The following is a 14,227-nucleotide window of genomic DNA, read 5'->3' as shown; positions in this document are numbered from 1 at the left end:
TTTGAACCTCTGCTATGTAGCCTGCTGCAGTTCTGTATGTCTCCTCTCCCCTTCCAGCACCTCTCCATACTACCACATTCCTCTGAAAAGAAACCTGGTTTTAAACAATTATTTGCTTTTCTGTTTTGATGTCAGGTCCGTGTTTCAACAACTGTTCTCCTCTTTCTGGTTCCCTGTTCTAATGTTTCTTCTTGACAACTCTTTACTAATGCTTGACATGAGATGCCTGCCTCATGTAAAACACTAAAAATGTTAAATATTCCTGAAAAGTGGGGCAGGGGAGAAATAAGTGGGAAAACTGACAGATCATTTGGTTTTGCTTAAGGAGTAATTCTCCATCACCTTAACGCAAAAGTTACAATAGGAATTTCAATAAAAAGAAAAGTGTCTTCACAGACTAAATGCCCAAGTCAAAACAAGTGACAAAGACTGAATGAAACTTCAAAGGAGGCCAATTTAATACTCAGTTTCATGTAACTAATGCATATACCATACTGTAACATCTTGGAGAGAGAGAGAGAGTCACAATTGTAAGTCTTAACATGTTCATTTTAAACTTAATTAACTGTTACAAAGTTTTTGAATAATAAACCAACAACCACAGTGCATAAAATAAAAAGGAGAAAAAATAAGTTGATTTAAGAGGAGTAATTGCCAGCAAAGAACACCATTCATATCCGGCAGGAGCCAGGTCTTGTTTTACATCAGGAACTGGGCTTCCAGCTAATGTCCTCTTTCCATCTTAGCAAAGAGAAATGGTAAGCATTTCTAAAATTTCATCCACATTGTGTCAAATATTCAACTCAATACGCTTCTAAACAGATAGTGTTCCGTGCAGTTTTAGAAGAACTGAATACACAAATGATTTTTATTGGTGCTAGAGCCATTTGGCTAGGGGCCAGACTCTGCAACCTATACTGTCTTTACTGTATGAGTAGTCCACTGACCTAAATGGGTCTACTTGTATGAGTAACAGCAGCAGGCACAGACCTTAATCAAGTCACAGTGTGGCATATTTGATAGTCTGATACCATTTTTCAAACCAAAGGGAGTAAAAGTACAGATTTATCTCAGACATTTTCTTATTACTAAGATTGTGGCATGAAAAATGGAATGGCCAATGCATGACAGAAAAGAGGGAAAACTGGCAAGTGAAAAACCGAAAATAGCAAATAATGCCAAAGTGATTCAAATATAGAAAGATGAAGGGCAAACACTACTTTTCTTAAAATTTATTCTAGCAGTTTTGAGGTTCATCTGCATACCATCATTAAATGTAACTTTTCACTCACCAAGGTAGAGGTATGTGAAGCATCACCTGAGACCTCGGGTGTTCTTGTGATGTTTGGGAGTCTGTGAGGGTTACGAGCTATCGCTTGACACCAGCCCAACATTTTCTCCTTCCACTTATCCCTTCTCAATGTCTGAAATTCTGAAAATAATTTAGATTCCCTGAAACATTGACACTTTAAGTTCATTGCGTGCATGCCTTTTAACAGCACTTTAGACTGTGTCTAAACAAGGTAATAAACATTTTTTACAGAAAAAAGTGTAGTTGAAATAAACCATGCAGACAGAAAGAGAACTGTATACTTATAATATGTATTACATGCACTAATACTATTTCAGTACCAGAAAATTCCCTTATCTAAAATTAAAAATATCTCTTGCTGAAACATGCCACCTTCTAGGGGAATTATATTATAGCCTAGCTGTGAGAATGGTATTACCCCTATAGCTCACACATTGCCTGAAACAATCAATAGATATCAAATTTCATCCAGGAGCCCTAAAGGTGTGGAGCAAAGTGAGTACAAATCAACTGGGTGAACGAACACACACACACACTCAGCCTGAACAACTGGTGTCAGACAGGATGGGGAATTTTCATTGCAAATAGCAAAAAAAACACAACACACATGCTCCTTTAGATACATTAGCTATATATAATACATAACCTGTATGGAGCAGAAATTGTACCACACATTAGTTTTAGCTATCTTGGAGTGGTTTGATTGAACATTATATTTTTATCTTGGAGATATCTGGAGATCCATCAGTGGTAGTTTTCTATTAAATGTGAAAACTCTACAGGAAATGTAATATTTTCACTTGCAAAATTTTACAATCTACTTTTCCATCACACTACCTAATTTGAAATAATATAGTTAGGTCTTTAGTTAAATGCATTGCACTGCCAATTAAATATCAAAAATAATTTGGAGTAATTATTTTTCACAGCATCTGAAGCAATTAACAATCTGGTGGTTTATAACATTTCAGGATTTAAAATAGGCCATTCTATAGCATTATGAAAAGTAACATAAAAAGATTTTGCTAACAGATTGATGAGTTATTACTACTCTTAATGAGAAAAGATTTGAATTAAATGGATCTGAACAATGTAAATGGGGAAACGATACAGACCTTTCATGAAAATCAAGACCAAAATGTTTAAACGAACTGCACTTTAACAACAAAGAAAACACTTTGTGGGTGTAATTCTATCCATTTTAGATTTTCCTATAATGTTCATCACTGTAGTATCTAAGTGATGAATAGGTAAATCAGATGATGATTATATCTTCACCCTTCTTGGGTTCTCATTATTGACCTACCAGTAGTCCAAGAAGATATCTCAAGACATAATATTTTGATAGGTATTAACATATCCTGGTATTACCATTCCCAAACCGTATGCCTTATTTAATGCTTAATTAAAGGAATTAAATGGATGAGGCAGCATTTTTCTATTGGTTACAGCATGGAATTAAGTCATTACACTTGGGTAATAGCTGTAATTCTGTCCTACTTATGATGGGGTAAATCACAATCTCTTTGAGCATGATAATACTTACCCATCTTTGTTAAGTGTCTTGAGATCATCACATGAAATGCAAAGTATTAATATAAAATATTCATCTAATCAATGTAACGTACATTTAGTCAAATCCATTTTCACCTTAGTGAGAGAAAAATCTTTCTTGTAGACTCCTTTAGGGATCAGTCCTTCAAAGTATCACCAGTCTGATCCAGCAAAGGATTTACTCATTTGCTTACATTTAAGCACTGGTTAATCTTACATGCTTATAGATGCATATTATTTAAGAGCTGTGTTGGATCAGAGTGCTCAGCACCTTGCAGGATTAAGTCTTATAACAAAGTATCAGTTTTAAATTATGTTTCTTGAATATTGTCAAAAGTAACATATAAATTGGCACAGCTTTGTGTCTTCAAAGTAACATGCAACCATACAGCCCTGTGCACAAACTATTATTAAATCCAAAGGGTAAAATATGTAACAATCAAAACAGTCTACAGGTGCATGAACAGCTGCTGTCCTTAAAATATTAGCTAATTGAAAAATCACAATCCGAGTTCCAAGTTTCCAAAAATGATTTTTAGTGCCTATCCAAACACCAGATTGAAGGATTCATACACGGAATAGGTTCAGGATGAGCAGCAATAATGCAAACATCCCCATACTAACCTGTCAACTTTCGCCAAACTCTTCTCTGGGAAAACTACCTCTACGTATGAAAAGACCATCCATTGTGTTCATGTTCATTCTAAAGCCTTCATTGACAATGCAGTAAGGCTAATAATTTTTGTTAAGTGTGATGGCATTTTCTGGTGTTTTAGATACTGGTCACACGGCCCACCAAGCAATTTTGGAATGGCAGCAAATCTTGATCCCTATTAGAGCTGGTCAAAAATTTTGAGACAAACGAACAATAATTTAGTCAAAAAATGCTGTTTTGAGGAAAGTGAAATTGTTTTGCGAAAAAATCTTGATTTCTTTGAAATTTCTTGTATTTTCAGTATAATTTTTAAGATTGGTTTTAAAAAACATCATTAAAAATGTTTTGCTACACCGTACCCCGTGATTAATGACAGAGTTTTGTCACATGGTGCCTGTGTTATTTTGTGATTGGACGTGTGTACCTATAACTACTGGGTGACAACGTGATTAGCTCCGTTGACCTACCAGTATCAGAGGATGAACTGTTGCTCTCCTTTTGATGGTACTTGGGTGCACTGCATGACTGATCATTTGCTTGTGCAGTTTCCAATAAGGATGCGGAGCTGTAATGCCCTTCTACACCAATCTCTGGAGAGAGGGAATGGATTTGGGGCTGCTTTTAATTCCTCTGATCATTAAAAAAAGGTGTCCCTTGACTAGTCTCTCTGGGATTCTGGGTAAGCCTTACACAATGTGGGTTGATTTATTTGCTAGTGGGGTTCCCATCTAGGGCTTCTCAGCCATGCCCCTCCCACCATGAATATGGATTTTGTTTCTTTGGCTGATTAACCGTTTTGTGTCTGTGTCCACATGCATCCTTGGAGCCTAGGAACAAACCAGCTTTTCTGCATCCCCTACCCACAGATGCACTGAATAAATAAATTCAAATGGCCTATCTTAAAATTTATCTTCTGGGCTGAAACGTAGGAATCGCTCATCAAATTGCTTCATTGTTTCATGTTTTTCCTTTTGACAGTTTTCAATTTGAAATCACTGAAATTTTTCCTTTTATGTAAGTTGTTAAATTTAAACGTTTAATTTCATGAAAAATTTCAAAATTCAGAATTTTTTGATTCAGTGGATATTCCTCTTTAATCAGAGCTAGTCACCGCAGACTTGTATTGGATTTGAGAGAGTGATGTAGGGGCAGAAATCTTCCTTGTCCATTAGCAATCACCCAAGAGCTATGGTCTCCTAAATACTTGTACACAGGCATTTTTAAGTCCCAGCTAGCCCAATTTTTTAAATCTTTTCAACAGTTCCAAAATGTTCACTGTTCCACTTATTGTGTGTCATTGTAAACATGAAGCAAGATTTGTATCCATAAAGCCCTATTTACCAAGAGTCTAAATAACATTTGACCCTTTGCTGAAGTTTAAATGGTCACTTAAAAAGAAGAAAAGCTTTACTCCACTGGCTATTCATATACAACTTGAGCAATTCAATGATCTGATTAGGAGAAAAGTAAATTGCAAAGCTATTCATTCCCACAGCCATTCCATCAAGATCTTATTTTAAAGTTATCATGATTTCAAATAATAAATGCAGTGCTTAACTTGTGCCAGGGCTTACCAGGCCTGAGCCCCACACCTCTACGGTTGGCAGTTCATAGACCCAGCCCCTCTGGGCTTGCATGTCAGTTATTAAAGTTAAAAAAAATTGCTTGAGCCTCAGCACTTCTTTCATTACAAATTAAACACTTAATAAATGGCCAGGCATACTGAGCTGTGCACTCAAGAGCAACACCTCTGAAGAAGTCTTGAGTGCATGTGATATGATAAAAAGCTGAAACAAAAAAGTGAACCCTTGAGCATGAACATATTTATATAGTGGTGAGAGAGCTATGCACGTAGGTCTTATCTGATCAGCTTGAATAAGTTGAAAAAACTTAAGAGCAATAAAATGACTGGTTGCTGGGTCCCTGAGGGACTAGCCTTCCCTCACTCTAGGCCAGATCATGAACCCCTTATTCCCAGTGGAGAACAGTGACTCATATGAGTAGTCCTACTGAAACTAATCGAACTACCCATATGAGTAGTTGACAGCATTCACAATCTTACCCTATGTGCTTGATACATCACATGGTTGCAGCCGTGGCTGCAGAAATTTATAAGAGCCAGGAAAGCGGGCAGTTTAAATACATTAGTCACCATCTCAAAGGTAGACTACTAGGCTAGTATTTAAACACTGAAGTTAATTACAGTCTATTAGGTGCATTTTGATTCCAGTTACATTACATTGAAATCTATTGAATTACTATAGTATCAAACTAGGTGTAAATGAAACATAACCTTACCCTATATTTGTCTTTTCTTACAAAGCATATGCACACTATACAGTGCCATACTGGGGAAAATAATGGCCTAGTCAAAATAGTTTTAATCTATTGTCCTAACAGTCTAATGTTAGTGCTTTGGCAAACAAACGGACTTTACACATGGTTTTATCAAATACAAAATACGGATAGCTTATAAGAAAATTGCATGTGTGTCCTGGCTCAGTGGTTTAATGCAGTCTTTTCACCCCTAGAGATCTGGGATGAAATCCTAGTTCCATTGAAGTTAATGGCAAAACTCCCATTAACTTCAGTGGTGCCAGGATTTCACCATGAATACTTATGTCACAGTAAGTGTTTTTGATGGACTTTACTTAATAGCGAACAATTATTTGCATCAATTAACTGTCAAATTTGTTCAATTGTCCTCTCAAATTTTCTTGAGAGGACTTGGCCTTGACATAGTGGTTTTGCTACAGTTGTAAGAGCCCACACTATACCATATCCTTATTTATAAATGTACACACAGTTTTACAAGACTAAATATGGCCCTTACCCAACAGATCTTACAATAATACGAGAGCAAAATTCACATGTTGTGATATACAAAGACATCAGTGGTTAGAAGACAAATCTAGTGAGTTCTATGGAAACATGGGCCTTAAAGAGGAATTTGACTGAAGGAGTCAACCACTTTGGTCAGTGCCAAATGCACACAAAAATGAAAAATAAAATATTTATTAAAAAAACAAAAAAATATGCTAGTTTATCTGTCTCTGCATACTCAAAAAGGATGACAATTATGTGTGAGATCAAAGCTTTTTAAACATCTTATGTTGTAAACAACCTCAAGGAGGGTCATTTATTTAGGTAAGAAAGCTCATTTCAAATCAAGCTTCTGTGCAGCCACCTGGCAGAGAGGCTGCGTTCCTCACAGCGAGGTCAGGTGAGGAGGGATGGGACTGACAGTGCGGAGCAACACGGGACTGCTGGGAGGTGGGGGGTGTCACAGACTAGGGACCAGAAGGGCTATTTCACAGACTGGGGTGTGGGCTCAGGAGCTAGTAGGTTGACAGAATTGAGCCAGGAGCTAAATGAGAGGGGGCTGCAGGGCCACATGGGAAGGCTGGAGGGGAACTGCAGGGCCACACGGGGACAGGGGCAGATGTGCCTGATTGAATGGGAGAGGCTAATAGTCTATATAGGGGAGGCTCCCCAACTCCCTAACAATCCTCTCCCCAAAACCCTGTTCCAAACTTCTCCCAGCCATACCCAATAATCATCCAGGCTCACTCCCAGGCTTCTTCCCAGCAATTACTTCCCTCCCCCTCAGCTCCTCTGTTACCCCTGACTCCCCCAAGTCTTTGCACCGCTGCTAAAGGGAAATAAGTTTCTGTTTTGTAGTTTCAATGAATTATTACTCACAGTTCTGTATTAATATGCCTAGTAAGGAATCTATACATCAAAACCCACCCATTTCTTGAATATTTTTGTCTGTATTCTTACAGACATACTTGCTGGCAGGTATTTTGAAATATGTTACCAAAATAATTGAAACTGACATGATTATATTGTTATTTTGGCAAATAAAATATGCAGAATTTTAAAACATTGTGCATAGAATTTTTTTTTTTTTGACAGAATTTTTTGGCTCAGAATTTCCCTAGGCGTATACTATGAGCTTCCACACATCTGAGACTGGTATACTGCATTTTTTATTTGTTCAGAATGACTGTACCTGACCTCCTTCAATTCCAGCAGTCAGGAAATCTAAGTTCACATCTGTTTTATAGCTAATTGAAAATATAAATTAATTGAGGCCTCCAAAGTGACTTTCTGAGTTACAACTCTGATGAAAAGTGGACATCCTGCACCACCAGGTGATCTCTCTCCAAACAACTCTAAGGGGAACATGCCAAAGAGAGGTGCTTACACCTCCTTTTTGTAGGTGGGAACATGCAATCCCCCTTTAGCTGGCTGCACTTGTGGGAGGAAAGACCATGACCCTGCCCCGCTCGCTTTGGAGTGGCTGAACATCCTGGCAGGGCTGTAATTTTTCCTTCTTGCATTCTGCCTGCAAGGACCAGGATCATGGCTGTATCTGCGTGGGTTCACAATGGAGGGAAAGTCTTGTATTTTCTCAGCCAATTTAAAGCACCTACATAAGCCTAGCTGCAACTGACCCTTAATCTGAAAAGTTTCCTAGTTCAGTCCCAATTATTTTACTTCCATGGAAGTATTGTGTGTTTTCTGTTGCTTTTGCTTCTATTATGGAAATAATTTTATCTCAAACCTAAAAAATAATATAGAATGTAACAATAATATTAAGTAGATCCTATGGATTGGTGGTATTTTATTATGAGTGGTGATTTAAATATCTTAAGGGGAAAGTATTATTTAAAACTAATTATCATATATGAAAAAAGGTCTAACATGCCAAAATTAATGTTTGTCTAATCTGGAAAAAAAAACACACACCTCTTTCAGGATTACAATTAGATTTAAGTATCTTAACAAAGGCTGAATTAAGACAAAATATATCAGAGGTTACTGCTATTTCAGTCCTTCGTGAGATGCTCTGAATGGCTTAAAACATTAGGAAATGGAACACACACAGTGTTATTCCATGCATAAGATAAATGGCTCCCTTCTTTGCATTGTAACATTCCCACTGGCAATCAGCGTGAAGGCATTTGCCCAGCACACAAACATACTCCATGCCTTGGCCCACTTAAATAAGACCGCCAGAGAGGCCCAGGACTGCAATACTAGGTGTGTCTTAAATCTATACTGAGATGCACTGGCTGTGCTATCAGATGCGAACAATACAGTACCTGTTGGTTACGCCTGTCTATAGCCTGCACTTTATCATTCTCTTACTTTCATGCACACATTATTCTAATTGACTCAAATAAAATTCACCAGTTTCACAAAAATGCTCCAGCTGCATTGTGCCTCTCTGGTGACATAAAGCAGCCATACATTTTAGTTAACTAGCTAATTAATCTTGGTTTAGGCTGCCTTGCATTGCTGGAGTAGTGCAAAGCAACCAGGGCATAACAGTGAATCCCAGCCCTGTATTTCTGAAAAGAAATTATATTTTTATCACTTCTATTTTTAACCTCACTAATAGCAGTATGTCAGTGACAATAGTTGCTATTGTGAAGTCAGCATGCAGCAACAGTTTTGTAATACCTTAAATCTCATAGTACAGTTTTGTACCACAGTTTTGTACCGCATTTTCTTATAATTGGAAGAATTAGTTGTAGTAAACCCAGATACCCTCAGTGGTAACTGTTGATAAACATTAACCTCCGAATGGTAGCCCCAGTACAGCAAGTGATCCTCCAAATGAAGGATCCATTTTTAGAAATGTAGATAAGACTGGCATTCCTTCCTTCCTTAATATGGTTTTTAGTGGCCTCAATAGCTGACTGCCCTAGTAAATTTTAATTACCCTTGGTTACCTTCTTCATGGCTGCTTTCTGTGTTTAGATAAAGAATAAGCAAATTAATTGCCATAGGTTGCCAGCAACATAAATATATCACATTAGCAATGGTCAGAACAGCTATACAATATCAAACACTCACAGAGATATGATCTATCACAGTGGTCCCCAACCTTTTTCATCTGGCGGGTGCTAGACAACGAGCCATGGAGGACCGTGGTGGCGGACAAGCATCCGCCGAAATGCTGCCGACAAGCAGCATCATCCAGAGGTGTCGCTGCTGAAATGCCAATACGCGAGTGCACTTAGATGCCCCGGCGGGTGCCATGGCACCCCCGGGCACCGCACTGGGGACCCCGATCTATCAAAGTAGTTTGGTCAAGCCAAACTAGTTTTCCTTCCACAACATACTGTATGTCATCAAACTGCTTTGCACTGTTAAGTATGAACTGATTTCTTTAAGAGCTAAGGATCAGATTCTGATACATTCAATCACAATCATTAGTTCCTGGCTCTGGGAGAATACTATTGGGGCTATTTAGGGGGTAAGGCCCTGATTCAGCAAGGTTCTTAAGCACATGCCTAACTTCAAACATCTACTTAACTCATTGGCTGCCATGTGATTTATAATGGATGGAAATAGTATGTTATTTTAAAAAAATACTGTAGCATGCGTCTTTGGAGACATTTCCAATTGCATAAAGAGCAGACTTAATTTATGTAATGAGCTTGGAAACTATGTATACCCTCTTCTTCCTCATTTGCTCCATAACATCACTTTAAACACAAAGCAGGTAGTACATCTTGAAGAGACATTCTTGGAAATAAAAACCTGGATTTAAATCTGATTCAACAGATTTCTAGATATTGCCTTTTCCATTATGTTGCATCTTAATAGGAATTGTATCCAAAAATTTTAAAAAAAGAAAAACCTCTACTTAGGCCAGATTCCAATCCCTTTACTCACAATCTGTAGTGATACCACCTTAGACCCCAATTCTGCAAGCTATTTTAGCATGTGTCTAACTTTAAGCATGTGATCAGTCCCACTGAAAACATAAGGTAAGACACCTCCTTTTGTAATCAGAAATGCCTCCAAAAGATGCATGTTTGAATATTTAATAGACTCACAAAGTTTAAGACCCAAAGGGACCATTAGATCATCTAGTTTGACCTCCTGTGAGTCACTGGACATTAAGTTTTACCCAGTGGCCTCTGTATTGCGCCCAATAATGTATGTTTGGCTAACACATGTCTCCCAGCAAGGCATCCAGTCTTGATTTAAAGACAAAGAGATAGAGAATCTACCACTTCCCCTACTACTTCGTTTCAGTGGTTAATTACTCTCCCTGTTAAAAATTTGTGCCTTATTCCCAATTTGATTTTCTTTGGTTTCATTTTCCAACCATAGATTCTTGTTATGCCTTTTCCTGACAGATTAAAGAGTCCTCTAGTACCTGGTATTTTATCCCAATGAAGGTACTTATACACTGTAATCAAGTCACCCCTCAATCTTCTTTTTGATAAGCTAAATGGAACAATCTCTTTGTGTTTCTTACTGCAAGGCATTTTCTTCAGCCCTGGAATAATTTTTGTGGCTCTTTTCTGCACCCTCTCCAATTTTGCAACATCTATTTTAAAATGTGGACACCAGAACTATAGGCAGTATTCCAGTATAGTCTCACCTACACCAAATACTGAGGCAAAAATCACCTCCCTACTCCTACCCTGTTTATACATCCAAGGATTACATTAGCCCCTTTTACCACAACATTGCACTGGGAACTCATATTGAATGTATCTGCTATAATCCCAATACTCTTTGCAGAATCACTGCTTTCCAGGCTAGGTCCCCCGCGCGTGCACACATCCTGTAGGTATGGCCTGCATTCCTTGTTTCTCACTATATAATTTTACATTTTTCTTTATTAAGACACATTTTACCTGAATTGACCGAGCTTACCAAGCAATCCAGGTGGCTCTGTATGGCTGCCCTATCCCTACAATTATTTACCACTCTGCCAATTTTTGTGTCATCCACAATTTTTTTTTAAAAGTCAGCAGTGATTTTATATTTACTTCCAGATCATTGATGAAAATGCTGACATGTTGGGTTAGTACTCTCCCCTGCAGAACTACATTAGAAACAACCCCATTCAAAAAAAGAAGAACAGGAGTACTTGTGGCACCTTAGAGACTAACAAATTTATTAGAGCATAAGCTTTCGTGGACTACAGCCCACTTCTTCGGATGCATCCGAAGAAGTGGGCTGTAGTCCACGAAAGCTTATGCTCTAATAAATTTGTTAGTCTCTAAGGTGCCACAAGTACTCCTGTTCTTCTTTTTGCGGATACAGACTAACACGGCTGTTACTCTGAAACCCCATTCAATGATTATTCCCCATTAACAACTAATTTGTGAGATCTGTCAGTCATACAGTTCTTAAGCCATTTACCATGTGTTCTACTGATATTGTGTACTGCTAGGTTTTTAATCAGAATATCAAGTTGCACTAAGTCAAATTACTTACAAAAGTCTAAGTATATTACATTGATAAAGGCAATTGTGTCAACCAAATTTGTAATCTCATCACAGAATGAAATGAGGTTTGTTTGACAAGACCTATTTTCCATAAACTAGGTTGACGGGCATTAATTATATTCCTATCCTTTAATTCTTTTTCAGTTGAATCCCATATCAGCATTTCCATTATTTTGCCCAGTCTAATGGGTCTATAGTTACCTGACAAATTCCACAGCATTTTTTGAATATTGGCACGATGCTAAGAATCTGTCTACACTGCAATGTAAGCCCACAATTCAAACTCAAGCTTAAGCCTATCCCCCGCCCTCTCTCTACACACAAACTGCACTAGCCCAGGGCTTGGGATCCAGGATCCCACGGGCGTGGAGGGTCTGAGCCTGAGTCAAGCTGGGACCCAGGGTTCAAGCCCTAGTGCTTTGAAGTGTAGAAGCAGCCCCACTGGACTTGTGCTCTGGGAGTCCACCAAAAGTATCCCACAATTCCATGGACCAACTTTCTTTGTCCTCTGGACAGTCAAATTCGGTGGACCAGTCAAGTTTTCCCATACTACTCCACAAAGGGCTAGAGTGGCAACATTTTGGGGGAGGGGCACTAGGAAGTCTGGGATATGGGTGGTTAGACTCAGACCTGTATAATGTAGGTGTATTTGCTGGAGCCCCAGGTTGGAACTTGGGGTTCAACAATTCCTAACCTTGGGTTGCAAATGAATGTAGATACCCAGACCTTCATTAACAACTGCAGAGTCTGCTAACTCAAGTTCTATTAACCCTGGTCTCACATTGCAGTGTAGTCATACCATCACTCTTCCATTCTTCTGGAATTTCCTTGGTATTCCAAGATTTATTAAAAATTAACATCAGCGAGCCAGACATCTTTTCAGCCAATTCTTGTATGAATCTTCAGTGCAAGTTATCTGGGCCCGATGATTTAAAAATATTTATCCCTTGTAGATATTGTTTAACATCCTCCTTAGTTGCTAATGGACTATAAAGTAGTTCGTCATCCTCATGTGATGCACACACTACATCCTGCTTCTTTCCAAATATATCAGGGATGGTCTAGACAGTATTTGGTCCTGCCATGAGGGCAGGGGACTGGACTCGATGACCTCTTGAGGTCCCTTCCAGTCCTAGAATCTATGAATAGAACAGAAATATTTAGTGAACACTGTATTTTCAGCATCACCATTATGATTTTGACTATCTCCAGCTACCAATGGGCCTATACTTTTGCTCCTAATATACTTAAAAAAAACTCCCTCTTATTGTCCCTAGCCCTGCCAGCCATGATTATTTCCCCTGATATCTTTAGCTTTCCTTATCAATGTCCTGCATTTAAAAACATCTAATTTATACTGACTACTATATATTTCCTTTTCCCCCCCTCACATTTGTTATATATAGATTTTTTATTTCTAATTCCTGCAGCCACTTTCTTAAATAGCAGCCTAAGATTTCCACCCCTTTAATTTACACAATAGAACAAAATGGTGAGCCTTACTTACGGAAAATATATGATAACCTGAGGGGAACAAAAAGCAATGGAATATTATCCAAAGTGTGCCAGCAGCAATCATGTAATTAATATAGAAATCAAACTTCATTTCAAAATATTCAAAGCTGACACCCCTCCAATGCTGCTGTTTCTAGATTTTCTCTTTAATTCCTGTATTTACTTTCAATGAAAGTCACTTCACCCTGCTCTCTGTAGCTGTTCAACTAATACTATACAGTACATCTGTATTCATTGACTTATGAGTTCAGAGAATTAAGAAATGAGTGATATGAAATTAAATACCAGTTCAGCTTTTATTTTGGATAGCTGATAAAACATCTAATTCCCCCATTTGTAGGAGTCCAAAATAATTGGGATTCATTAGTAATTTTTGATCATTAGTAGAACTTTTGATACTGGAACTTGCCATTAATCAATTTAAACAAACAAAACAACAAAATTATACTTTGAAAAATAAGATTAATTTCAAAGAAGCTTCTTCAAAAGAAGATTGGAAGAAAAAAATTGTTGGGAAATCTGGCTAAGGACTGGATCACATCTACTAATTACTTGACAGTTCAGTTGGTGAAATTAAAAATCAAAATAAGTTCGGGGAAACAATTATTTTATTTCTTGTGGTTAAAAATGATCTCAGGATTCTTCTGATTTTTTTTTTTTGGACTATCTGCTCTGTTTCAGTGTCTTTCTTGCCGATCACAAGTGTCACCTTGAACTGAAGATGAGTGGCTCCCTCATGCTAAGGACACAATCAAGTGGCACTCTGGTTCAAATCAAACATGTCAAAAGGTTTGTACACACACACACACACACACACACACACACACACACACACACACACACATTTAAACACATACTAAAGTAGATAGTTGAAAGTGGTCTTTATAGGAGGAATACTGCATGCAAAAACACACATAGCAGAAA

At 37.9% G+C, this 14,227-nt stretch overlaps 1 protein-coding gene across 2 annotated transcripts in view; it reads right to left on the bottom strand.

Moving 5' to 3' along the window:
* MARCHF1 (membrane associated ring-CH-type finger 1) overlaps nt 1-14,227 on the bottom strand; it is a 234,781-nt gene that overhangs the window by 168,509 nt on the left and 52,045 nt on the right. For both annotated transcript variants that reach the window (XM_054030754.1, XM_054030751.1), the window contains exon 2: nt 1,293-1,432. In XM_054030754.1, the coding sequence (XP_053886729.1) occupies nt 1,293-1,394 (102 nt within the window). In that variant the 5' untranslated portion in view covers nt 1,395-1,432. The remainder of the gene's footprint in view (nt 1-1,292; nt 1,433-14,227) is intronic.

Source organism: Malaclemys terrapin, chromosome 5 (genome assembly GCF_027887155.1).
Source record: "Malaclemys terrapin pileata isolate rMalTer1 chromosome 5, rMalTer1.hap1, whole genome shotgun sequence".
In the NCBI taxonomy this organism is placed as follows: domain Eukaryota; kingdom Metazoa; phylum Chordata; order Testudines; family Emydidae; genus Malaclemys; species Malaclemys terrapin.
The sequence above is the reverse complement of the archived record's forward strand: the minus strand, read 5'-3'. Positions and strand labels throughout refer to the sequence as shown.